The sequence below is a fragment of the Oncorhynchus gorbuscha genome, linkage group LG01 (genome assembly GCF_021184085.1).
Source record: "Oncorhynchus gorbuscha isolate QuinsamMale2020 ecotype Even-year linkage group LG01, OgorEven_v1.0, whole genome shotgun sequence".
NCBI classification, from domain to species: Eukaryota; Metazoa; Chordata; class Actinopteri; order Salmoniformes; family Salmonidae; genus Oncorhynchus; species Oncorhynchus gorbuscha.
In genome coordinates, this window is record NC_060173.1 from 45,442,832 (window position 1) to 45,470,783 (window position 27,952).

The 27,952-nt window shown below is 42.1% G+C and overlaps 2 protein-coding genes across 5 annotated transcripts; both read right to left on the reverse strand.

The window, feature by feature from the left end:
• Positions 1-1,331: 1,331 nt before the first annotated feature.
• On the reverse strand, positions 1,332-12,815 carry parvg (parvin, gamma). 2 transcript variants are annotated; one of them, XM_046354263.1, is made up of 13 exons: positions 12,047-12,815; positions 11,455-11,520; positions 11,276-11,340; positions 10,249-10,351; positions 9,908-10,051; positions 9,150-9,265; positions 9,000-9,055; positions 8,848-8,882; positions 8,689-8,750; positions 5,728-5,796; positions 5,471-5,572; positions 4,426-4,498; positions 1,332-1,856 (listed from the first exon to the last, which is right to left on the reverse strand). In XM_046354263.1, the coding sequence occupies exons 2-13, from the start codon at positions 11,513-11,515 to the stop codon at positions 1,783-1,785; spliced, it is 960 nt and encodes a 319-aa protein (XP_046210219.1). In that variant the 5' UTR covers positions 11,516-11,520; positions 12,047-12,815; the 3' UTR covers positions 1,332-1,782. The 2 variants fall into 2 exon arrangements, with proteins under 2 accessions (XP_046210219.1, XP_046210228.1); XM_046354272.1 differs by lacking the exon at positions 12,047-12,815 and adding an exon at positions 11,870-12,040.
• Positions 12,816-12,953: 138 nt separating this feature from the next.
• parvb (parvin, beta) lies at positions 12,954-27,926 on the reverse strand. Of its 3 annotated transcripts, none has more exons than XM_046354235.1 (13): positions 27,610-27,926; positions 18,035-18,124; positions 17,121-17,191; positions 16,914-17,016; positions 16,601-16,741; positions 15,388-15,503; positions 15,233-15,291; positions 15,113-15,132; positions 14,953-15,014; positions 14,793-14,861; positions 14,560-14,661; positions 14,368-14,440; positions 12,954-13,917 (listed from the first exon to the last, which is right to left on the reverse strand). In XM_046354235.1, exons 1-13 carry the CDS (start codon positions 27,722-27,724, stop codon positions 13,841-13,843), a joined length of 1,098 nt encoding a protein of 365 aa, XP_046210191.1. In that variant the 5' UTR covers positions 27,725-27,926; the 3' UTR covers positions 12,954-13,840. The 3 variants fall into 3 exon arrangements, with proteins under 3 accessions (XP_046210191.1, XP_046210208.1, XP_046210199.1); XM_046354252.1 differs by lacking the exon at positions 27,610-27,926 and adding an exon at positions 25,737-25,888; XM_046354243.1 differs by lacking the exon at positions 27,610-27,926 and adding an exon at positions 20,511-20,663.
• Between the last annotated feature and the right edge of the window lie 26 nt (positions 27,927-27,952).

Consider the following 27,952-nt stretch of genomic DNA (forward strand, 5'->3'; position numbering starts at 1 on the left):
ACACTAGCCCAACCCCCACTCTTACACTAGCCCAACCCCCACTCTTACACTAGCCCAAGCCCCACTCTTACACTAGCCCAAGCCCCACTACACTAGCCCAACCCCCCACTCTTACACTAGCCCAAGCCCCACTACACTAGCCCAACCCCCACTCTTACACTAGCCCAAGCCCCACTACACTAGCCCAACCCCCCACTCTTACACTAGCCCAAGCCCCACTACACTAGCCCAACCCCCACTCTTACACTAGCCCAAGCCCCACTACACTAGCCCAACCCCCACTCTTACACTAGCCCAAGCCCCACTACACTAGCCCAACCCCCACTACACTAGCCCAACCCCCACTCTTACACTAACCCAAGCCCCACTACACTAGCCCAACCCCCACTCTTACACTATCCCAAGCCCCACTACACTAGCCCAACCCCCACTCTTACACTAACCCAAGCCCCACTACACTAGCCCAACCCCCACTCTTACACTAACCCAAGCCAATGGCATGTACCAGATGCTCAGCAGGCTCTGCTCACACTTACTGGCCTGAGGCCAAACAAACAACCTACAACATTGGATACTTTATGGAACAGAAATCATTCAGTATCTCATCCTGGTATGTCCAAGGCCTGAGGTCATCTACCTTTGACCTAAAGAGCAGGAACCTGGACTTCATCAAAGAAATCGGAAATACAGACATTGTCATCCTACAAGAAACCTGGTATAGCGGAGACGGACCCACTGGTTGCCCTCTAGGTTACAGAGAGCTGGTAGTCCCATCCACCAAACTACCAGATGTGAAACAGGGAAGGGACCCAGGGGGTATGCTAATTTGGTATAGAGCAGACCTGACTCACTCCATTAAATTAATCAAAACAGGAGCATTTTACATTTGACTAGAAATTCAAAAGGAAATGATCTTAACAGGGAAAAATGTCCTCCTGTGTGCTACCTATATCCCCTCACTAGAATCCCCATACTTTAATTAAGACAGCTTCTCCAGCCTGGAGGGGGAAATCAATCATTTCCAGGCCCAGGGACATGTACTAGTCTGTGCGACATAGTGAATAGTGAAGGTGTAAACTTGGCAGTAGAAAATCTTAACAGTATATTTGACCTCTCAGCTTCCCTGTCAAATGTAAAAGCAGCAAGATTTGTGACCTGTTGCCACAAGTAAAGGTCAACCAGTGAAGAACAAACACCATTGTAAATACAACCCATATTTATGCTTGTTTATTTTCCCTTTTGTACTTTAACCATTTGCACATCGTTACAACACTGTATATATACATAATATGACATTTGTAATGTCTTCATTCTTTTGGAACTTCTGTGAGTGTAATGTTTACTGTTCATTTTTATTGTTTATTTCACTTTTGTATAGTATCTACTTCACTTGCTTTGGCAATGTTAACATATGTTTCCCATGTGCCAATAAAGCCAATTGAATTGAATTGAGAGAGAACGAGGGTGTCATGTCCAAAGGTGTCCACATTGTGTCAATAATCTTCATAGAACACAATAGGATACTCAGTCACAATTCCAGACTACTTTGAGATGACTTGGATCTTCAAAGGGGAATGCGGTCGGGGATTGGTTTCCCATGCTATTCAAACTATGGCACATACAGTACAATTTTATTGACACAAAGCTTTACATAGAATCGATATATGATTTTTCTGTAATTTCACAGAGGGAATCAGCCTATTATTCTGGGGAAAAACACCTCAGGCAAAGGACTTCTGGCGTCATCACCTCCTAATGTCCTCGTCCGTGTTCTTCCCACTCTCATCTGCTTTTGTGCTTCTTGAACAGGGCATATAGGACCTTCAAGGTAGCTGTCACATCCTGAGAGACTATATCTAGGAGAGATGCAGTCAGAGACACATTAAGTGATCGGAGTCATCTATTTGTGCATCATCACCCCTCACCATCACTGGAGCTTTGATAATGGAGGTCAATAGTGTGCATTTACTGACGCTGCCACAAAACTGAACCAAAAACAACCTTAGATACAATCTAATCAATATCTAAATGGTAAGATTAGATCCAACAATATCACTCTTCCCTGTATGATGCATAATTAAAGGGATACTTCCTGATTTTGGCAATGAGGACCTTTATCTACCTCCCTGCCAACACAGCAGCTACTCTTCCTGGGGTCTGGCAAAATGAAGGCAGTTTATACAATTCTGACCATTATACAGTTCTGACCATGACAGTTTATAATCTAGGGTTACTCCAAGCAGTTTATTATTCTCAACTTGCTCAATTTCCACATTATTTATTAGAATATTTAGTTGAGGCTTGGGGTTTAGTGAGTGTTTTGTTCCAAATACAATGCTTTTAGTTTTAGAAATATTTAGGGCTAACTTATTCCTTGCCACCCACTCTAAACTAACTTTGTTGAGTGTTGCAGTCATTTCAGTCGCTGTAGTAGCTGATGTGCATAGTGTTGAGTCATCCGCATACATAGACACAATGGCTTTACTCAAAATCAGTTGCATGTCAAGTAAAATGTTAGTAAAAATGGAAAAAAGCAAGAGGCCTAAACAGCTACCCTGGGGAATTCCTGATTCTAACTGGATTATATTTGAGAGGCTTCCATTAAATAACACCTTCTGTATTCTGTTAGACAAGTAACTCTTTATCCACATTATACCAGGAGGTGTAAAGCCATAACACATACGTTTTTCCAGCAGCAGACTATGATCGAAAATGTCAAAAGCTGCACTGAAGTCTAACCAGACAGCCCCCCAAAAAATGTGGGTACTATTTGTATGTCATTGTGTCCAGTATGAAAGAAGTTAGAGGTAGTTTTGCGAGCCCATGCTAACTAGCGTTAGCGCAATAACTGGAAGTCTATCGGTATATGCTAGCATGTTAGTAGACACCCATAGACTTCTAGTCATTGTGCTGACGCTACTTAGCATTGACTCACAAAACTACCTCTAACTTCCTTTTTACTGGACACAGACATACAAATTGTATCCACAAGTTCATCCGACTCTGGGAGGTAGATAAAATAATTCACTGCCAAAATCCCTAAGTATCCCTTTAAATGAACTATTTAGATCGGCTAGAGCTCCTGCTAGCCTAATTAATGCACACAGCGGTGTGTGCTGTAGACCTGGAGCAGTGGGATTCCTTTTTCCATCACAGAAATGTGCCCGTAATTAAAAGTATGCAAAAAAATGAATTAAATCTGTCTCTTGCTTCTGGGTTAAATGAGTTGTACCGGCCCAAACATTCACATTTATCAACTCAAAGCTTTACTTTTAAATTACAGGTTATGCTGCCAGGCAATTAACCAGCTTCTTTTATAATAATTTACAAAAATAAATGCTCAGCGCTTCTTTATTAACAGTTAATTCAGAGACAAAATCAAGAAAACATACATGCACATACAGTATGCACACACACACATGCACACGCACACACACACACACACACACACACACACACACACACACACACACACACACACACACACACACACACACACACACACACACACACACACACACACACACACACACACACTCACACACTTCTAGCCTCTTGTCAGTTTGGCATTGCATGATAGAAAGAAGTGTTGCCTGTGTGTCTATCAACAACTAACAAATAGAGGTTTCCTCCCTGAGAGAGCCTCTAAATAAATTATTATGACCTCAGAGTGGGCCTGAGTCCCAATAGAACTCAAAAGCCAGTTTTCTACAGCAGGAAAATAATCCTACAGCAACCAGAAATGTGAATTATTATGTGGATTTTAATCTATGGACATTTGTGTAGCGGTTGGTGCACTTTCCGTATGGGAAAATCAAGTCTGAAAATGTGTGGAAATTATAAACTTCAGAAGCCTTATTAAACCGCAAATACACTTAAAGTTTTACATTTCCTGCAACAGGGAGATCAAGATCCTACATCTGTATATAGGGAATAGGTTGCCATTTGGGACAAACCCCTCGGCCAATCATCCAGGGCGATAATCATCATATTCATCATATTCATGAATATTCCAACGGAATCCCAGCTATCCCTTTATATCCCCATGCGTAGTGATGCGGCTTAACTCAAACTATCAACACAAATCCTGGCTTCCACTCGACATATGAACAGTGGCATACCGCTATTGCCCAGATAAATGGCTATGATACAGGAAATCTTCTGAATTAGTTGAACAATTCTGTCTCACAGCTCCATTACTGTGATGTGAAAATTACAGCCCAGAGCAATTTTGGTCAAACTTCCTATTACAAAGATATATTCACTTACAGTAGGATACGTGTGGATGTGATATTTTTAGATAGTCTCCTTAAGCTCCTCTATCTCCTACACCAAGTGCACTATTACAAGACCCATTTGGCTCCAAGTTGGTGAGACAATATACGTAGGTCAACTATGGGTGCCACAGAAAATGAACACACTTACCTTGGGGCTCAATGTTGGTCGTGGGTAGCCCTATGTCATTCAGGAGGTCCAGGGCCACGGTCACATTCTGCAGCTAGACCAGAGAGAGTGAGGTGAGAGACACAGCAGGCCATGACACATGCAGATGTCTGACCCACCGGAGCAACGTTATCTCAATCTCATACAGGAGTACAGTGAATAACGTAATACACTAGTCACTTTAAACAATGCCACTTCATATAATGTTTACATACCCTACATTACTCATCTTATACAGTGGGGAGAACAAGTATTTGATACACTGCCGATTTGGCAGGTTTTCCTACTTACAAAGCATGTAGAGGTCTGTCATTTTCATCATAGGTACACTTCAACTGTGATAGACTTATGTCATGCAGTATAATGGAAATTAATGACTTAAAAATCATACAATGTGATTTTCTGGATTTTTGTTTTAGATTCCGTCTCTCACAGTTGAAGTGTACCTATGATAAAAAGACCTCTACATGCTTTGTAAGTAGGAAAACCTGCAAAATCGGCAGTGTATCAAATACTCGTTCTCCGCACTGTATGTATATACTGTACCCTATACCATCTACTGCATCTTGCCTATGCCGTTCGAACATCGCTCATCCATGCATTTATATGTACATATTCTTATTCATTCCTTAACACTTGTGTGTATGAGGTAGTTGTGTTGTGGTATTGTTAGATTACTTGTTAGATATTACTGGAAATAGAAACACAAGCATTTCGCTACACTCTCATTAACATCTGCTAACCATGTGTATGTGACCAATAAAAATGGATTTGATTTAATTTGATTTGATTATACCCTTATTCTTATGGATTTCAAATTATTAACACATTGGATCTAATTGTTTCGCTGCTGTCAGAATATTATTGTAGGCCAAAATGTGATATTTGTTCCATTCACTGTATCATACGTAAGCTCCGCCCATACCATTGAGCCAAACAATCGCATACATATTTCCTTTGAGGCAGAGCTGCCTCCAGAACATGATTCCTCCCAAAGAAGGAGTCCTGGGACACAGGAGATCCTTACCATCTCAGTAGCGTTGACTGGGGTGATGTTGAAGTCATAGAGTGGAACAAAGAAGCCCTCCAACTGTCCAATCAGCAGAAGGAGAATAACACCATCTGAAAACTACATGGATAAAGAACACCGTCAGTTGGTTCTTACCCAAATGGTGTAACTGAAAGGAAACAGATCAATCACCTTTCAATTCACAACACTGGTAGTGCTCAATTAATACCCATTCCAAAAAGGATGGCCAAACCCTTTTCTACAGTAAAACAAACCTGTTTCTCCATGTCTGTCACCTGTAGTCCCAAGGTTGACATCTTCTTGTTGACAAAGTGCATGATGGCCTATAATGGAAAGATATAGGATTACAGACCTATCACTTTAGAAAAGGTGTTGACATTTTAACCTCTGCAGCCATGTCGCTTTGAACAAAAGGGTCTGCTAAATGGTATATACAGTGGGTATCATAAGTATTCACCCCACTTGGATTTTTTTTCCCATTTTGTTGTGCTGCAAAAGTGGGATTGAAAATATAGTCGTTGCATAAGTATTCACCCCCTTTGTTTAGGCAAGCCAAACTTAGTTCAGAAGTCAAATGTGGCTTAATCAATCACATAAAAAGTTACATGGACTCACTCTGTGTGAAACAACAGGGGTTGACATGATTTATGACTATCCCTTCCTCTATCACCCATATATACAATATCTGTAAGGTCCCTCAGTCAAGAATTGATTCCATATGTTTATTTAATCATTTTGCTGTCTTCACTATTATTCTTCAAATAAGAAAAAGCAACAACGGCTCAGCCACACAAGCTCACAAAACGGGAACGCCAAGGGCTGAGCGCCTAAAAATCATCTGACCACGGTTGCAACACTCACTCCCGAGTTCAAACTACCTCTGGAAGCAATGAAGAACTGTTTGTCAGGGGGTTTCCATGGCAGAGCAGCCACACACACGACTAAGATCTCCATGCACGATGCAAAGCATCGCATTGGACTCTGGAGCAGTGGAAACGTGTTCTCTGGAGTGATGAATCACGCTTCACCATCTGGCAATCCGAATCTGGGTTTGGTGGATGCCAGGAGAATGCTACCTGCCCGAATGCATAGTGCCAACTGTAAACTTTGCTGGAGGAGGAATAATGTTCTGAGTTGTTTTTCATGGTTCGGGCAAGGCCCTTTAGTTCCCGTGAAGGCAAGTCTTAGCGCTACAGCATAAAATGGCATTCGGACGATTCTGTGCTTCCAACTTTGTGGCAACAGTTTGGGGAAGGCCCTTTCCTGTTTCAGCATAACAATGCCCCCATGCACAAAGTGAGATCCATACACATATGGTTTGTCGATATCGGTGTGGAAGAACTTGACTGGCCTGCACAGAGCCTTGACCTCAACCCCATCGAACAACTCTGAGATAAATTGGAACGCTGACCGCGAGCCAGGTCTAATAGCCCAACACCAGTGTTCAACCTCACTAATGCTCTTGTGGCTGAATGGAAGCAAGTCCCCACAGCAATGTTCCAACATCTAGTGGAAAGCTTTCCCAGACAAGAAGGGTGGAGGCTGTCATAGCAACAAAGTGGGGACCAACTCAATATTAATGCCCATGATTTTGGAATGTGACAAACAGGTGTCCACATACTTTTGATCATGTAGTATATACAGTGCATTCAGAAAGTATTCAGACCTCTTCCCTTTTCCCACATTTTGTTACTTTACAGCCTTAATCTAAAATGAATGAAATTGCTTTTTTCCCCTCATCAATCTACACACAATAACCCATAATGACATCACAATACTCTATAATGACATCACATTACCCCATAATGACAAAGTGAAAACAGGTTTTTAGAAAGTTCTGCAGCATTGAAGGTCCCCGAGAACACAGTGGCATTCATCGTTCTTAAATGGAAGAAGTTTGGAATTACCAAGACTCTTCTTAGAGCTGGCCGCCCCGGCCAAACTGAGCAAATGGGGGAGAAGGGCCTTGGTCAGGGAGGTGATCAAGAACCTGATGGTCACTCTGACAGAGCTCCAGAGTTCCTCTGTGGAGATGGGAGAATCTTCCAGAAGGACAACTATCTCTGCAGCACTGCACCAATCAGGCCTTTATGGTAGAGTGGCCAGACGGAAGCCACTCCTCAGGAGAAGACACATGAGAAGACGCCCTCTTGGAGTTTGCCAAAGGTGACCTAAGGACTCTCAGACCGTGAGAAACAAGATTCTCTGGTCTGATGAAACCAATATTGAACTCTTTGGCCTGAATGCCAAGGGTCACGTCTGGAGGAAACCTGGCACCATCCCTACGGTGAAAAATGGTGGTGGCAGCATCATGCTGTGGGGAAATGTTTCGGTGGAAGGGACTGTGAGACTAGTCAGGATCGAGGGAAAGATGAATGGAGCAAAGTACAGAGAGATTCTTGATGAAAACCGGCTCCAGAGCACCCAGGACCTCAGACTGGTGTTAAGGTTTACCTTTCAACAGGACAACGACCCTAAGCACACAACCAAGACAACGCAGGAGTGGCTTTGGGACAAGTCTCTGACTGTCCTTGAGTGGCCCAGCCAGAGTCCGGACTTGAACCCAATCGAACATCTCTGGAGAGACCGGAAAATAGCTGTGCAACGACGCTCCCCATCCAACCTGACAGAGGATCTGCCGAGAAGAATGGGAGAAACTCCCCAAATACAGGTGTGCCAAGCTTGTAGTGTCATACCCAAGAAGACTCAAGGCTGTAATCTCTGTCAAAGGGGCATTAGGGGAGTAAAGGGTCTGAATACTTATATAAATGTGATATTTCAGTTGTTGTTTTTAGTACATTAGCAAACATTTCTAAAAACCTGTTTTTGCTTTGTCATTATAGGGTTTTGTGTGCAGATTGATGAAGGGAATTTTTAATAAGGCTGTAACACAATAAAATGTTTAGGGGTCAGAATACTTTCCGAATACACTGCATATATACCGTATAAAACAACAACATTCAATGTCACTGTGTTGACATATTCTAATGAGACCATATAACAGTTGCATAGGGTCGGTGCGGTGCTCATTCAATCATACACAGTCTGAGCAATCAGAGGCATTATTCACACAAATCAGCCTCTCCCTGAATCAGGACCAGTATAGCTAGACAATACATACGCTGGTCCTATAATCAATCCTCTGTCTAATAATGCAATGGTTAAGACTGCAGAACAGGTCAGCAGGGATGGAAGACCCATATTTTTTCTATTACCCGCTTTACTGTGTTGATCTTGTGGGGTTCCAGCTTCAGCAGCTGCTCAATGGGATCCTCGCCTGGACGAAGAGACAGGAAGGAGAGGGTTTATCTCTGCAATGTCCTGGATAAACGGCAGCACAGTACTGCAAAGGTGACCCTGAATATCTTACTCACTGTCTGAGCTGCTCAGGGCGTCGGTAGCTGAATCGCTGTTGAGGTAGACAGCAAATTAAGTGAATATTCGATCTCCTGAAACAGAATCCATTCTCTGAAGAACATGCAACTGTAATCGGACACAACAACATAATCGGAAATAATTTAGCAACCTTTCATCTGTAAGAATCTCTATTTCCTTTTCTGATTTGATTCCACTTCTGTTGACCTGAAGTGAGAGAACAACTTTATTGAACAGGGGAGTCTCTTTTTTTAATAGGTTGATTTAGGGTAAAGTACCATTCATTTGACATCAAACTCACCTCCAACAAGAGAACTTCCACTCTGACATTTGGGGGAAGCTCCAGATTAGGCTGGAAGCACCTCACCATGGCAACCAGAAGATGGAGTGTGGCCAGCAAGTCTTTGCTGTGAATGACTGACAGAGAAGGAAGGGAATGAAGGGAGAGCCAACCTGCTTCAACACCATACCAAAGGGAGAGTCAACCTGCTTCAACACCATACCAAAGGGAGAGTCAACCTGCTTCAACACCATACCAAAGGGAGAGTCAACCTGCTTCAACACCATACCAAAGGGAGAGTCAACCTGCTTCAACACCATACCAAAGGGAGAGTCAACCTGCTTCAACACCATACCAAAGGGAGAGTCAACCTGCTTCAACACCATACCAAAGAGAGAGTCAACCTGCTTCAACACCATACCAAAGGGAGAGTCAACCTGCTTCAACACCATACCAAAGGGAGAGTCAACCTGCTTGAACACCATACCAAAGCCCTATGCAGTCAATCTTGTTGGCAACACAACACAAACTAATCCTCAGCCCCACTGATGATTAACACTGCACCCCGTGGGTCTGCCTTTTCCCCTACAGTAATCCCTCTCAGTAGGTGTCAGCAGACTGGGGTTATACTGTAGCTTCACCATCAAATCCTATTGAAGAGTCCCTTAGCCAAACATAGCTCTGAGGGGAACAGCAGTGTTGTGTAGCTTTCCCAGCCAACAGTGGACGTCCTAAGGACGTGGCTTTGTTTGCGGGGTTGTATTGTGAATGTGACTCACGTTTGACACTCCACCTGCTGAGAGAGCTGTCCTGTAGCCCCAGTTTCTCATTCAGGGCCTCCAGGATGACCTCCAGCTTGCGTGTCTGAGCAGCGCTGGTCACCGCTATCTCCTCCACAGACAGAAGCACTTCAGCTAACCTCCCTGTGAACAGCACAGGTAAAGGCCAAGCACATATGGGGGGGAGCGAGAGAGAGAGAGAGAGAGAGAGAGAGAGAGAGAGAGAGAGAGAGAGAGAGAGAGAGAGAGAGAGAGAGAGAGAGAGAGAGAGAGAGAGAGAGAGAGAGAGAGAGAGAGAGAGAGAGAGAGAGAGAGAGTGTGTGTGTGCGTGCATGTCTCACCAAGGAGGTGATGGAGGATTAGGCCATCAAATATGTCCTCTTCCAGACTCTGCACTACGATGTGTTCCTCTTTCAAAGTACTGTTGATCCAGTTAACCAAAACCTGTAAAGACCAAGGTTCATGATAACAGTAAGTTCAACTCTGTGATATTAATTGCCTGCTATAGTACTGTATTAGTCTCTTTTGACGTAGCTACTGTTACAGATATGTACCAAATGTACCAACGAAGATATTTGGTTCTGGGTACAGAGATCAGTAATGTACAATCTACTGCAGTGGAGGCTGTTGAGGGGAGGATGGCTCATAATAATGACTGGAATGGTGTGTAATAGAGTGAATGGAATGGTATCAGACATATGAAAACCATGTTTTTGATACCATATACCACTCCGTTACTCCGTTCCAGCCATTATTATGAGCCGTTCTCCCCTCAGCAGCCTCCACTGATCTACTGTGGTAAATCTTTGTATACATGACCTTTACTGGTCTATTCAGAGCAGACTCTGATGTTATAATATCAAAGGATTCCTATTGCAATTTCCACCTATGTCTCTATTCAATTATTCATGGGCCAGATAGACAGATAGACTCCGTGGTTTTCTCTTTCCAACACTTTTATGCCTACACTGTTGTACGCTCATCTAATTGATGAAGACAATTGTTTCATTTTACTTGAATTTATTCCATAAGCATCTTTTCTATTTCAAATCCTCTCTGAGGGCTTAGGGAGAAGGTGCCCTGGCAACATCTATCTCTGTCTACCATCATCTCTAATAAAGATGTACTGGTCGACCCACCTCTCACACAAGAGGGCTTAGTGGTTCAGCATACCCTAATGAATATGCAATCAGAGGCTTTCTTTGTAATGACTTTTATGCCCGTACGACCCTGGGGTAACATGGCCCTAGAGTATAGTAGTATAATGTATCAATGGTGTTATTATGGGCTTTGATGATAGATAACACATTTAGGATAATGTTGTGGCTGGTGTTGGAGCATGAATTCTAAAATACAGATCAATCATACCGATTTCAGCTTTTCAAGTTTGGGATCTTTCAACGATGTCGGCTGAATGATCTTCCTCCTCTCACCTATTTCAACGTGCAAAATGTTCAGTTGAGGCTGCTGCTTGACAACCATTTTGGAAAGAAAATATGAAATCAAACAGTTTGCCTGAGCTTGAGTACAGTTGAATGTAGACTTACCCTGGAAAGATTCAATGTCCTCAGGGTCTTTCCCCTGGTACATATCAGGAAAATCCTCCATATCCCCTATAGGGAGCAAAATATGAACACAGTGCTTCTGGTATCAGTGAAGCCGTGTCAATGATAGTTCAAATTCAATTCATGTAAGGGATCATTTCAAACCTCCGATGTGAAGACTGAAACACTTCTGGTGTTTGATTTGGTTACTTCCTTCTCAGTGAGTTCACTTCTGCCTAAGCTGAGCCCGCACAAGTGAACAAACGGGCAAATGGATATATACCCCATAACTTCCTGTGAAGTCCCACTACCATGCTGCATGCAATCGTCTCTCTGGATATTTTATTTGGATTCTGGGCCCCAAAACAACACAGAATAGAAACAAGTTCAGAGGAAGGCCTTCTGACAGTAGACTAACCTGCCTGGGATGCACTGTGACCAACAACATGTAAAAGTGTCTCCCTGAGACGAGAGTGTAGCTTCACTGTGCCATCTGTGTGTGTAGTTCACTCCTCTCCTAGAGATTCTCTGCCTGAAGTTGACACAAACTTTCCCCCGGAGGCACACCAAAAATGTTTTATCCAGTAAACCTTACCTTCAGAGCAGTAGCAGCAAGCAGACTGAATAGGGGAACTCCTGTGTACAGCTTCCTGACTGACGTCAACACTGAATCAATCCAAATAGCCGTGCTACAAAAGGAAGTGCAGCCAATCTGACAAGCAGTTCTCCAGAAACATGACACGTGATGACAGGTCAAACAAACTTCACCCAATTCAGGACCAATTAAAACATTTCTATGAGAAACAAAAAGGACGAATGAAGGAATAAACGGATATAAAGAAAAATGAGAGGATGCGGAAGGAAATAAGCAAGTAGTGAGCACTTCCTCTTTTGTAACTGTGGTTTTGCTACACACAGTTCAGAGTGCGTTCTAAGGGAAGGTCTTATATATGATGCTTAGTGGTCAAGACTTATAGTTTAGAGCATTAGGATAGAGTGCAAGACCGGTAAAAGTGAGGTCACTTCACCTCATAGAAGTGAAAGTGTTCTCTTAGCAAACACACAGGAGGCCCAAATGAACAGGACAGCTCTACTGTATGGCTCACTGACAACCCTATCACACATTCCCTTTGGAAGCGGGCTCTATCAGTTGGTTGTTGTCTGTCCTCCAGCACTCCACAATCATCGGCAGAGAGAGACAGAGACAACACACTGCATGTGTGCTCCGTCTCCACGTCAGAGGAGCAGAGAAAAACACAGACGCCATCACCTAGAGAGGAAAGGGAGATTTAGGAAAGGGGAGGTCGCCATGGTAACCAAGGAAATAGACAAGAAAATAAAGACAGGGTCCTAAAATAACCCCATAATTCCTTTGCTAAACCGAACCCAGAGGGCTTGTGATGCGGAGTTCTAATCTACAGCCCACTTCTGGCTCACTTTGAAGGCAAACTAAGAAAGCTAACGTTCATGTATAAAGTGTATAATTACAGCAGCACACGCTGTCTGAGTTGAAACATTTATTTTGGGATGGACAGACATCGAAGCAGATACATACAAGCAGTGTGGCAAGCTGCTCTCCTGGCGATCCAGACTTGACTCATCCCTCTTAATAATTTACCCTCGGTCTAAAATGCATGAGTGGACTCCTGTAGGTCTCTCGCTCTCTGCTACATCGCGGTGGAGAGCCTCGCTAGCTGTTCTCCGGAAGGTCTACTGGGAATCGTCTAAAGGGCAGGTTAATACCACAATGCTTTGTGGCTCTCTCGGGTACAGTAGGAAGAGAATAACATGGCACTTAAGGTGAAAGGCAACAGGGTCAGCATCGGGTAAGAAATATGGCTTGAACCTGTCCATATAAACAATCAGAGAAATCTAAAAGTACTGTTAGAATTCATTCATATCATATTGTGGAATGGCAACATACAATAGAACAATAGATGTAGTAACCATACCATAATAATGATATGGGAATAATGAATAATGTACAAAGCTTTCTGAGATATGATATACAGCAAGTCTTAGCATATGCAACAGTGGATCATAAATATTTTCTTATAAAGCAGTAGTGGCTTTCTTGCATGAAATACAAACCCATGTTTTCCAATTGCATGAATCATTCTACAGTGTTGACTGAGTACTAAAACATGAAACATACGTGTGCTTGGGTAGGGTTAGCATAAAGGAGGATTTAAATACTGACATTGGGGAGATTAAATACAAACATTCGGAGTCTCTTCAGACCATCCCACTGATACAAGGGGTGGGCCTTTGGTTTTAGTCCCAGTGGGTTCCTCAGGGGTTCAGACATCAGCCAGTGTGATGCCAGCACAGTGCCTTCATTCTCCTCACACTGTACTGTGGCTGTGTCTGTGCGTGTGGCAGGTAGACATCACTCGGAGTTCTTATAGTTGGTGAACAGGTTGTACAACACCCTCAAGGTAGACTTCAGGTTCAAGTTCACAACGTCTAGAACCCGAACAAGACACACAAATTAAGTCAAAAGTTATTCAAAACAAACAAACAAACAAACTGCTCCCAGAGGAAAGATCACAAACACACACAGAAAAGAAATAGGCAAGTCAAGGTAGTTTATGCTGCTTGACTGATTCCGAGTAATATTGGTATGCAAAAATAAAAATGAAAACACCCACACATCTTGCGAGACTTTATATTCAGAATGATAAGAGTTGGCAGGGTTAGGTTGGGTGTGTGGGTCAAAGGCTGGCTTAGACATACACCAATGTTCAAGTATCTAAAGTGAGGCAACAGCTACACCTATTGGACATCTATGGCATTACAGCCGCTCATGTGTCATAAGCTCTCCGATGCATAGCCTACCTAAACCAAGCTTCCCTTTCCAACTGAATTCACGCTACCTGCATTCCCCCACCATGTGTTACTGGCTTTCTACTGTACCTTCCGGCCTGGCTTTGGGTTTCTTCAGGCCTCCGTCCTGCATTAGTTCAAAGGCAAACGCCACGTTGTGAACCTGAGGGGAACCGGGAGAGAGGATCAACCGGAGGAAACTGCCAAGAGTCGACTAAAGAACCACCATTTCTACAAGTCCACCACTCACAGAGAAACACCACTTCTAATAATCCTAACTACCTTCTGCTCAAAGTTCTCTGGTGTGAGGAAGAAGTTGTAGAGGGGGACAAAGTAGTTCTCCAGCAGTCCCATCAGTAGCACCAGGTACACACCATCAGCAAACTGGACACAAGAATATAAAAACCACATGACGATATGGAGGAAAACTCACTGTATCTTATGCCCAGTAGCTACAGTATGTTATATTGATTGAGCTGTTGTGTTTTTAAATAAAGCACCATCAGATTTCTAACCTGGGACTCCAACTCCGTGACCTCCAGGTTCAGCTTGTTCAGGTGTTTGTTCACAAAGGTGACGAGGGACTGATGGAGAGAGGTATAAAAAAAGAGTAAAGTATGAAGGAACCAAACACAATGCCTTCTGCAGGTTTGAATCTCTCTTCAAATATTTTACCTTCTTCACAACGTTGAGCTTGTCCGGTGCATGATCCAGGAGGGTGTCAAATGCATCCCTTTCTGAGAAACAGGAGATAATCATCTTTTTTAAAACATTTTTAACTCCACATTAATCAAATTTTACAACCGACCTTCTTGTTCAACCAACAAGTACTCACCAAATCTACCCATCATCATCCTAGAAAGAAGATCAAGAAAAGCGGAATTGTTACACCTGTATACTGTAAGGTCTTCCACGGAAACTGACAACATACAACCGATATAACGGTAGTACATACTCTGTAGTGCTCGTCAGCTCCTTAGTCACATGAGACGTCTGCAGTATGCCTTCTCTTTTCTAAAACAATCAAACCCACCAAAACACACAGGTCAACGAGTCATCCTCATGACGTGTAATAGATAACAGATGTCAACGTGTGCTGTGTCTCCGTACCTTGACCACCACCACCTGTACAGAGACGTGCTCTGGCAGTCTGATAGGGGCCAGGTAGTGCATGGCCAGAGCCACCAGCAGGTACACTATGGCCACCAGGTTCTTAGCATGGATAGCTGTGGAACGGCAGAGGAGACCAGAAGAGGGCGTTGTGAGCCGTGACATCACTTTGAATTACCATGGCTAGAATGACTTGACCATGGTTGAATAGTGTGCTATATTCACTTCAGTACTACTGTAATTCAGGTGAAATACAGTTCAGTACTACTGTAAATCAGGTGAAATACAGGTCAGTACTACTGTAAATCAAGTGAAATAGAGTTCAGTACTACTATAAATCAGGTTAAATACAGTTCAGTACTACTATAAATCAGGTTAAATACAGTTCAGTACTACTGTAAATCAAGTGAAATAGAGTTCAGTACTACTATAAATAAGGTGAAATACAGTTCAGTACTACTGTAAATCAGGTGAAATACAGGTCAGTACTACTATAAATCAGGTTAAATACAGTTCAGTACTACTATAAATCAAGTGAAATACAGTTCAGTACTACTGTAAATCAAGTGAAATAGAGTTCAGTACTACTGTAAATCAGGTTAAATACAGTTCAGTACTACTATAAATCAAGTGAAATACAGTTCAGTACAACTATAAATCAAGTGAAATACAGTTCAGTACTACTGTAAATCAGGTTAAATAGAGTTCAGTACTACTGTAAGTCAGGTTAAATACAGTTCAGTACTACTGTAAATCAAGTGAAATAGAGTTCAGTACTACTGTAAATCAGGTTAAATACAGTTCAGTACCACTATAAATCAAGTGAAATACAGTTCAGTACTACTGTAAATCAGGTTAAATACAGTTCAGTACTACTATAAATCAAGTGAAATACAGTTCAGTACAACTATAAATCAAGTGAAATACAGTTCAGTACTACTGTAAATCAGGTTAAATAGAGTTCAGTACTACTGTAAATCAGGTTAAATACAGTTCAGTACTACTGTAAATCAGGTGAAATACAGTGCCTATGGTAATATTCAACAAGAAGATAATGTATCTTTTTAAAGACTTAGGATGCCATAACAGAACTGATCTGTAGCAGCGATAGTGTAAAAGTATGTGTCTGATGGTCTGCGAACCCTTACGTTAGTCCTGTGTGTCAAGCTGGATATTGAATGACTGTATTTTCAGGGCTTAGTGAACAACTCACAGTCAACGCTCCACTCGATGGACCAGCCGTGAGGCCGGAGCAGCTCGTTGACGGCCTCCAGTACCGTCTGGAGCTTCTGTTTCTGTCCTATCTCTGACTGGGTCACCTCAGCCACGTTCAGCTTACGCCCAGACAGCTTCTCTGTCACCGGGAGAGAGGAGTTACACGGTTATGCAGATCTGTATACTATAACATTCATCCGAATACTGTGTACTGCAAAGTTACCTTTTCAACCCTATCATTTGATGTACAAACAATCAAACACAAGTTCAGCCACAGACACTACACAAAGTCCAAGCTAATTCTGCCTTACCAAATAATTTCTGAAGCACCTGTCCATCATAGCAATCCTCCTCCAAGCCTTTGACGATGATCCTGTCCTCTTCCAGCTCATTGTTGATCCAGTCTACCAATACCTAGGAACAAGAACATACAGTTGAAGTGTCAGGTGTGGATCTGTTACCGGTGTTTGATCTACAGCATACAGAGAGAAATACTAAGCACCGCATAAGACACCTACCCTCTGAAGATCTTTGAATTTTGGATTCTCCCTTGAGGTCGGATCCAGCATGTTCCTCTCAGCATTCTCTTCTAAGAAAGGCATGATGGGAGAAAGACTCAGCTGTGAAGCCAGAGGGATCCAACTAATACATGGTGGAAGTGAACACATATTCTGACACATTCGAAGACCTCAACATGCCCCCCCCCACACACACACACACACACTCAGTCCTCTTCTCCTGTAGAGAGCACAGTTATCTTAAATCATAGAGTGAATCGGTTTGGTGATGAGGGGAATTATTAAGACACAGGGTGTTGTCCTAACTCCACCCCTCTGCACATTGCTCTTTCATTTCCTCTTCCACCAAAGGTCACTCACAGTCACAATTAGTTCCCGGAGTGCCCAGAAGTCACCCCCAAATCAGCTTCAGTAAGGTCTCCAGACATAACCTCGTAACCCTCAGGCATCAACGAGTACAGTTGTCACCAAAGGCCAAAAGTGTCATCAACAGTCCACCAAAGGCATCAGAAGTAAGTGACCAATACACCTACAAGACTGAAGTGGAATGACAACAAATGGCACAACGGTTTTGGATACATAAGATTCTGTAGATGAGAGAGGCTCTGGTTTGTCCAGGAGGCCTACAGAGACATTCCAAGTAGAATCCTTTCCCCCAGAGAGTTCTACATGGAACCCAAAAGGGTTCTACCAGGAACCACAAAGGGTTCTCCTATGTACTGTATGTATGAAGGTTAGTTTTAGGGTAAGGGTTTGAGTTGGTGTTACCGAGCAACACAGAAACATGTTGTACGTATGAAGGTTAGTTTTAGGGTAAGGGTTTGAATTGGTGTTTATCAAGCAACACAGAAACATGTTGTACGTATGAAGGTTAGTTTTATGGTAAGGGTTTGAGTTTTAGGAGTTCTTGTTACCCAGCATGGTGTCCTCAGGGTGGATTTCAGTCCCAGAGGGCAGCATGGGAGTGTTGATGGCATTCTTCCCTTCCTCATGAAGGTCACTCACTGAGGACAGGGACAACAGAGAGGACCCAGCATTAGATAAACATTTTTAGTCAGTAGCATTAACCTCAGAATGACCCTCACCACACACATACACACAGTTTCAGTTTCAAATTGTATAAGTTGTATGTACGGGATACGCATGGTGTACATCGTCCAATCGTCACTACAACGCAACCACAATACAAAAATAAGGAAAGACAAGAATATGAACATAAAGTAAATGGCTCTGTTGGAGTAGAAGAAACAACAACGTACAGCTCAAGTTTCAGGTGTAGGTCTGTTATCAGTGTGTTCAACAAGTGGATGAGAGCCTAGCACACACACACACACACACACACACACACACACACGTGAAGATATTTATATTTCCCATTCTATTAAAGCTCAGTGAGAGGACACACACACAGCACACCCCACAGCTGTCTAAGGGTGGCGGCAGTGGGCTCCTCTGTGTGTGTGTGTGTGTGTGTGTGTGTGTGTGTGTGTGTGTGTGTGTGTGTGTGTGTGTGTGTGTGTGTGTGTGTGTGTGTGTGTGTGTGTGTGTGTGTGTGTGTGTGTGTGTGTGTGTGTGTGTGTGTGTGTGTGTGTGTGTGTGTCTACCCAACTGTCTGGTGTGAGGGGGGGATTAACACACTGCCTGGAGCCTGACGCCACACCTTCTCCATGGGTAGTTCTACACTAATACTAATCCAGAAATCTAATGGCTCTATTAGTGAATGGATGATAACAAGCACTCAATAGGACGCATCGACATGAATTCGCTGATCACTGAGGACGTAAATAGTCTCTTGTGACTGTTAAGCACGTGTAATACTTGATCCTGGGTTCCAGAGATTAGGCTGTAAACAAACCACAAGATGAAGCCAAACCACTCTGTTGCTGAGCTGAGCTTTGATTCACCTTCACTGACACAGGCTGACGTTACCTCTGGGATTTGGCTAGTGTCTTACATTTAGGCCTCTAACCCTAATGGCTACATTCCTTTCATCTTCCTCTGTGGCAGAAAACAGCAGACAGTGCATTTAAGGTATGCAGAAAACAGCAGACAGTGCATTTAAGGTATGCAGAAAACAGCAGACAGCACATAAGGTATACAGAAAACAGCAGACAGCACATTTAAGGTATGCAGAAAACAGTAGACAGTGCATTTAAGGTATGCAGAAAACAGCAGACAGCACATAAGGTATACAGAAAACAGCAGACAGCACATTTAAGGTATGCAGAAAACAGTAGACAGTGCATTTAAGGTATGCAGAAAACAGTAAGTGCATTTAAGGTATGCAGAAAACAGTAGACAGCACATTTAAGGTATGCAGAAAACAGTAGACAGTGCATTTAAGGTATGCATAAAACAGTAGACAGTGCATTTAAGGTATGCAGAAAACAGCAGACAGCACATTTAAGGTATGCAGAAAACAGTAGACAGTGCATTTAAGGTATGCAGAAAACAGTAGACAGTGCATTTAAGGTATGCAGAAAACAGTAGACAGCGCATTTAAGGTATGCAGAAAACAGTAGACAGTGCATTTAAGGTATGCAGAAAACAGTAGACAGTGCATTTAAGGTATGCAGAAAACAGTAGACAGCACATTTAAGGTATGCAGAAAACAGTAGACAGTGCATATAAGGTATGCAGAAAACAGCAGACAGCACATTTAAGGTATGCAGAAAACAGTAGACAGTGCATTTAAGGTATGCAGAAAACAGCAGACGGCACATTTAAGGTATGCAGAAAACAGCAGACAGCAAATAAGGTATACAGAAAACAGTAGACAGTGCATTTAAGGTATGCAGAAAACAGCAGACAGCGCATTTAAGGTATGCAGAAAACAGCAGACAGCGCATTTAAGGTATGCAGAAAACAGCAGACAGCGCATTTAAGGTATGCAGAAAAGGGATGTTGTTGATGTTGGGGAGAGGAGTAGTCCTCTGTAGTTTCTAACTATGTCCTATCTGATTTGCCCTGCTGTAGAGCTCAACCACAAGCAAGCGGGCCTGCCTGCATCACACACCAGATCAGCATTTCCTTTCCAATTACAGTCCTGCGTTTCATCATAATTGTGCTATTTCCTCCCAATGTGACTCTGTCCAGTACATCTGTGATACAATCGAATGAGTGAAAATTACTGCTAAGGATTTGACCAAAGCCCTCCCAAACAATAATATAGCCAAATAATACTGCTGTAGAAATGTAATGTGTCAATAGATCACAACCGAAGCTGAATCTGGATTACAAACACAAACACAAACGGGTCCCTAAACAGCAACATACCAGCAGCACTCACAAAATGTAAATACGGTACAGGGTATGCTTCCCCATTCATAAATCAGAGTTCCATAAGCAGCCAGCCCTTCCAGCCAATCCCACCAAGTCAAACAGAACTACCTTGTTTCTTCCTCTTGGTCCCACATAGTAGGCCCGCCATGTCTCCAGAAATTAGCCCAGGGATCCCAGAGGTGCTCAGAGAGTAGCAGCGAAGTGAAGGTATAGTGATAGAGAGAGTGTGTGTGTGAGAGTGTGTGTGAGGTCCTGCCTGGTGGGACTAGGCAGTGGCCGAGGCATCATCACGTGTTTATTTCTGTCACAACCCCCCCACCCTTGCGGTCCAGTTACAGGAGCAGAGGAGGGGTGTGTGTGTGTGTGTGTGTGTGTGTGTGTGTGTGTGTGTGTGTGTGTGTGTGTGTGTGTGTGTGTGTGTGTGTGTGTGTGTGTGTGTGTGTGTGTGTGTGTGTGTGTGTGTGTGTGTGTGTGTGTGTTCTTCTATCCTTGTGGGGACCTAACATCCCCCAAAGTCCCCACAAGGATAGTAAAACAATAACAACTAGGTTACAACTAGGCTTAGGTTTAGAATTAGGGTTAGGGTTAAGGGTTAGGAGTTTGGTTTAGGGTTACGGGTTAGATAAAATAGGATTTTGAATGGAAATTAATTTTAGGTCCCTACAATGATAGGAGAACACCAAATGTGTGTTTGTGTGTGGGGGTGGGGGGGGGGTTACCAGGGCAGGAACGGAACTGGAACCACAATAGCGGAACACTACCTAACTAACCCTGGGGACGCTAGAGACAACACAGGATAGGACAGAAGGCATGGATACTACTACACTACACTACTGCACTGACATGGACCATGTTGTGTTTGTGTACCCAATCTAGCAGCAGCAGTACTGCGTAGGAAGGTACACGGTAACACAATATGATTAAACTATCATACTGCATAGGAGAACAGTCTAATGCTGGATGAACTCAGACAGCAGTGTGATGTTCCTGTTTTTTGTTTATATGATAATCCCAGGTAAGCTACGTATGAAAAACCCAACAGGCTATCTTTCTTGGTTAGAGATGTTCTTTGGTGTACAACTTCATCCTTATGCCTTAAGCGTTGCTTTCAGATCTTAAAGGTCCAATTTTTATCTCAATATTAAATGATTTCCTGGTAACAATTAAGTAATTTACTGTGATTGATTTCAATTAAAATGGTCAAAAAGAAACAAAAATAGCATCTTAGCAATTTCTCAAGAAACAATTTTGCTAGGGACTGCATGGGAGTTGTCTGGGTGGAAAACTAGCTGTAGTTGGCAGAGAGGTTTGGAACTCTCTTTCTTATTGGTCTTATTGTCATAAGGTGAATGCACCAATTTGTAAGTCGCTCTGGATAAGAGCGTCTGCTAAATGACTTAAATGTAAATGTAAATTAAAGAATTTACCACCTAGTGATGTCACAAGGCAGGCCAAAACTAAATCCCACCACAACAGGCTGACATTTCTTACACTAAATGATATGGAGTCATTATCATAATTTTCAAAATGTCACAGTATTATTCCAACCTCATAGTGTGTAAATACACACTATATACAAAAGTATGTGGACAGCCCTTCAAATTAGTGGATTTGGCTATTTCAGCCACACCCGTTGCTGACAGGTGTATAAAATCGAGCATACAGCTATGCAATCTCCATAGACAAATATTGGCAGTAGAATTTTGGCCATGTACTGTTATAATCTCAACCCGGCACAGCCAAAAGAGGACTGGCCACCCCTCAGACCCTGGTTCCTCTCTAGGTTGCTGCCTTTCTAGGGAGTTTTTCATAGCCACTGTGCTTCTACATCTGCATTGCTTGCTGTTTGGGGTTTTAGGCTGGGTTCCTGTATAGCACTTTGTGACTGGCTGATGGAAAAAGGGCTTTATAAATAAATGTGATCGATTGAATGGCCTTACTGAAGAGCTCAGTGTCTTTCAAGGTGGCACCGTTGGGCAGGCCCGGTCCACTGTAAGTGCTTTTATTGTGAAGTGGAAATGTCTAGGAGCAAGAACGGCTCAGCCGCGAAGTGGTAGACCACACAAGCTCACAGAACGGGACCGCCGAGTGCTGAAGCTTGTAAAAATGGATTGTCCTCGGTTGCAACACGATTCCAAACTACCTCTGGAAGCAACATCAGCACATTACCTGTTCATCGGGAGCTTCGTGAAATGGGTTTTCATGGCCGAGCAGCCTATTCCTCTTAATATAATTACACCAATTTAGTTATACCACCGTGGCCTTGCAGTGAAATAAATCACCAGCCAGCTTCTTTGCAGACATTATATGAAACACCTGTCATGGTTAAGACCATTAGCAGAGTGGAGTAGGCAGAAGACTGCAGTCAATCGACATAAACAGCAACATACCACCAGAAATTTAGCTGCAAGCTGGAGGTAAAGTGTGTCAAATTCATGGTGTAAATATAATCTAAATATACCCATTCAATGATGATGAAAAGCTTACATCTCATTATATCTCAGTAGATTTTCAATGTAAAACAAGGTTCCCGTGCCCCCTGGGGGAACTTGATTTACTGTGACCCGGGGAAAGTTATTTATGCCTCATTGAGACAGGCAAGGCCTTAAATTTAGCTCAGTTTATTTATGTCGGACAGGCAGCATAGGCATGAGTGACTAAACGGACACAGAATCCACACACACCCACTCTCCAGTGCTGAGATGACCATGTCACAATGCTGGACCTGGGCTATTCAGAGCTTTCAGTTGACCCGTCATTAGCTATGATGACAGTCATGCTGACTCTACTACTGATAAACCGTCACTGATTTATAACACTTATCAGGCTTCAGAAATAACATTACATAAATGAACATCATTTCAACGGAGAAAACCATCGCAATCAAATATTTCTCTATAACTGCCAAGAGACGGTTCTAATATATATACTGTATATACACAGTGCCAGAAAGTATTCATACCCCTTGGCTTATTCCACCATCTTGTTGTGTTACAGCCTGCATTCAAAATGGATTCAATTTAAAAAGGTCTCGCCCATCTACACACAAATACCCATAATGACAATGTGAAAACATGTTTTTAGAAATGTTTGCAAATTTGTTGAAAATGAAATACAGTAAACGTTCAAAAGTTTGTGGTCACTTAGAAATGTCCTTGTTTTTGAAAGAAAGGCTCTTTTTTGTCCATTAAAATAACATCAAATTGATCAGAAATATAGTGTAGACAATGTTAATGTTGTAAATGACTATTGTAGCTGGAAACGGCTGATTTTTTTATGGAACATCTACATAGATGTACAGAGGCCCATTATCTGCAACCATCACTCGTGAGTTCCAACGCCACGTTGTGTTAGCTAATCCAAGTTTATAATTTTAAAAGGCTAATTGATTATTAGAAAACCCTTTTGCAATTATTTTAGCACAGCTGAAAACTGTTGTGCTCATTAAAGAAGCAATACAACTGGCCTTCTTTAAACTAGTTGAGTATCTGGAGCATCAGCATTTGTGGGTTCAATTACAGGCTCAAAATGGCCAGAAACAAAGACCTTTCTTCTGAAACTCGTCAGTCTATTCTTGTTCTGAGAAATTAAGGCTATTCCATGCAAGAAATTGCCAAGAAATTTAAGATCTCGTACAACGCTGTGTACTACTCCCTTCACAGAACAGCACAAACTGGCCCTAACCAGAATAGAAAGAGGAGTGGGAGGTCCTGGTGCACAACTGAGCAAGAGGGCAAGTACGTTAGAGTGTCTAGTTTGAGAAACAGACGCCTCAGAAGTCCTCAACTGGCAGCTTCATTAAATAGTACACGCAAAACACCAGTCTCAACGTCAACAGTGAAGAGGCGATTCCGAGATTTCAGCTTTTAATTTGGTCTACATTTCTAAACAGGTCTACAAACAAAATTCCATTTTGACATTATGGGGTATTGTGTGTAAATTAGAGACAAAAATCTCAATTAAATACATTTTAAATTCAACAAAATGTGGAAAAGGTAAAGGGCTGTGAATACTTTCTGAAGGCACTATATATAATGCAGTTGGAAAGTGTTCAGACCCCTTCACATATTCCACATTTTGTTACGTTACAGCCTTATTCTGAAATGGATAAAATAGTTTCCCCCTACTCAATCTACACACAATACCCCCATAATGACAAAGCAAAAACAGGATTTGTAGACATTTTTACACATGTACATGTTTACACGTACAAGTCTCTTCTTCTTATCGGTGTCCTTAAGTAGTGGTTTCTTTGTAGAAATTTGACCGTGAAGGCCTGATTCATGCGGTCTTCTCTGGTGAGTTGGTGTTGAGATGTGTCTGTTACTTGAACTCTGTGATGCATTTATTTGGGCTGTAATTTCTGAGGCTGGTAACTCTAATGAACTTATCCTCTACAGCAGAGGTAACTGGGTCTTCCTTTCCTGTGACGGTCCTCATGAGAGCCAGTTTCATCATAGCGCTTGATGGTTTTTGCGACTGCAGTTGAAGAAACTTGAAACATTCAAAGTTATGTCGTTTCTCTTTGCTTATTTGAGCTGTTCTTGCCTTAATATAGACTTGGTCTTGTACAAAATAGGGCTATATCCTGTATACCACCCTTATCTTGTCATAACACAACTGATTGGCTCAAACACATTAAAAAGGAAAGAAATTCCCCAAATGTACTTTTAACAAGGCACACCTGTTAATTGAAATGAATTCCAGGTGACTACCTCACGAAGCTGGTTGAGAGAATGCCAAGAGTGTGCAAAGCTATCATCAAAGCAAAGGGTGGCTATTTGAAGAATCTCAAATGTAAAATACATTTAGATTTGTTTAACACTTCTTTGGTTACTACATGATTCCATATGTGTTATTTCAGTTTTGATGTCTTCACTATTATTCTACAATGTAGAAAATAGTAAAAATAAAGAAAAACCCTGGAATGAGTAGGTGTGTCCAAACATTTGACTGTATATCATTCAAATGTTTTAATTTGTTAACGTAAAAATTGTAAAAATTGTACTCTGTATTATACAAATACTTTCCCTGTGAAAATGAGTGCTGGGGACATGTCAAAAGCCCATTTATTCAGTGTAATTTGAGAAGTTACTTAGGTGACTGACTGTATTATACAAACATTCATTTATTTTTTACATTTGCAGGGGAAATGCAGTCGGTCACCTAACTAACTTCTCAAATTACACTGTACAAATGGCTTTTGATATGTCCCCAGCACTCATTTTCACAGGGAAAGTATTTCTCTATAGCTACTCAAGCAAATAATTTCTAGATTATACATTTACTACATAGACTAGAAAAAAAATATGTGAAACAAAAAAGAAAACTTACTTGTGGGAGCATTTTCTGAGGTAGACATTGCTGTAACACTAAAATAATATTTCCCTCAGTCACACCCATTAAGACATAATGGAGACACTCGTCATTATAATACATTTAAGGCCATGACTAGCACTTTTTACTGACTATTATCCCTCTTAAGTCCAGTGCGGTGGTGATTGACACTAGCCTTAAAAGAACACATCAGGGAGAGAGATACTTCCTTTCTGTTTATCTGCAGAAACAGTCACAAACACATGATATCTAGGTCCGGCACACACAGCAGGAATCTGAGTTCAACACATAGCAGTAATACAACTATTATAACAGACCTTTATTTTCTTCAGAAGACCTTATAATGTGTATTTGGCCTTGATCACAAGCTGCTGTTCATAGTCTCAAACTGAGGTTTGCAACGTGTACACTTATTGGGCAAATCATAGAGTACTGAATGTGTGGTTTCCATTTAGATTTTTTTTGTAGGCAACAAGCTCTCTCAGGCACCCCTTCAGGATACACAGAGACAAAAGGAAATTTCCCAAAGAGCAAAATAGAATATAGAAAATGCCTAAAGTAATTACCCAAAGAGCAAAATAGAATATAGAAAATGCCTAAAGTAATTACCCAGTGAATGTACAGTTAGGCCTATACCACTCAGCTAATTTGTTTTGTCTGGTTGTGATATTTCTGAGTTAAAAAAGACTACATCCAACCTGACCTGGCGACACTTTTCAATCATTCACCGAATACATCTATTTGTATGTATTTATTCTGCATTTATCACAGAAAGTCCTGTCTTGAGACTGTTCTTCCATCCCCCCAGGCCAGGTTTATCATCACTTTCACCAGTCGCCACAAAGGGGCACTATTTAGCTGTGGTATAAGTAACAAACACGGAACATGAGCTTCACCTTCAGGAAATCTATTCCCCCTTAATAGAGCACGTGCCCAGAACACATATAGGAGGTACTGAGTCTTGATGACTGGAATTTACTGGGGTTCCACAGCAATTGCAACCTAGCCTCCATTCTTCTGCCTTTAGAGTTCCTTATATAGAAAATGACAAACACATGGCCAGGCAGGGAGGGACTGACACACACACACACACACACACACACACACACACACACACACACACACACACACACACACACACACACACACACACACACACACACACACACACACACACACACACACACACACAGGGCCAAATCTTGCAGCTGTTCATACTAGACAGAGAGTTGGGAAGTGGTCTTCAAAATGGCTTGGTAAATAAATGAAAAGGTGAAACTGCACAACTAGGACAGTCCAAACGTTATTCAAAAGAGAAGAGAAAGTAAACATCATGGGACAGTAATCCTCTTACTCCTTATCTTAATAACCTTGCATTCTTGGCATAGGTGATGACCACCTGATCTATTTATGTTTATTACATCATGAGGAATGCCACTTGCCAGGCTACTTTCTTTGTGTTTTTTCTTCTATTCACTTTGAAACTTCCCATGGTTGAGAGAGTATTTCGTTTGTTTTTTTTATAATTTATTTTACAAAAAGTATAACTTGCCATGGCATGTATGATTTGTATTGAAGTCCAATGTTTTATAATAGTAGGCTACTTCTGATCATAGCCATTTCAATGGCTTGAAATAAAGATGAGAAATATTTGACATGGATGTGGCTCATGCAACCGGGTTGTTGTTCTTTATTCCAACTAAAAAGGTTTTATGAAGTCATGTCCTACATTTAGACCCATGTCAATATAACGTATTGATGGGAAACGTAAATTACAGCACCATGGACAGCGGGGAATAAAACGGATACAAAAATGAGTATTATGACAATGTATAACGTCACGCTTTAGGGAATTAAGTTTATACGTTACCTTCTTTGGACTTCTTCTTTCTAACCAGCGTTCCTCCTAATTTTCCAAGGAAAGATTCGTCCTTTTTCATCTTGCCTGACTGCGAAGTCGCTGACCTAACAGGAGCTCCAGCCATCTTTGAGCGACGGTCAACTAACTGTTCGCTGCAGCTCAATTCTGTGAAACCTCAATCCCCGTGATTCATTGAACACCTGGAATTAAGTCCGCTGGCAGGAAAAAGGACGTGGCGCTTCAAAAGACAACACTTCGGGCCGGTAGCGGTAACAATAGGAGGAGAGGAGCGCCCGTTTGACTTCAATGGACCGGATGACTCAGTTAGCAGACAAGGCATCGCCTTTATTAT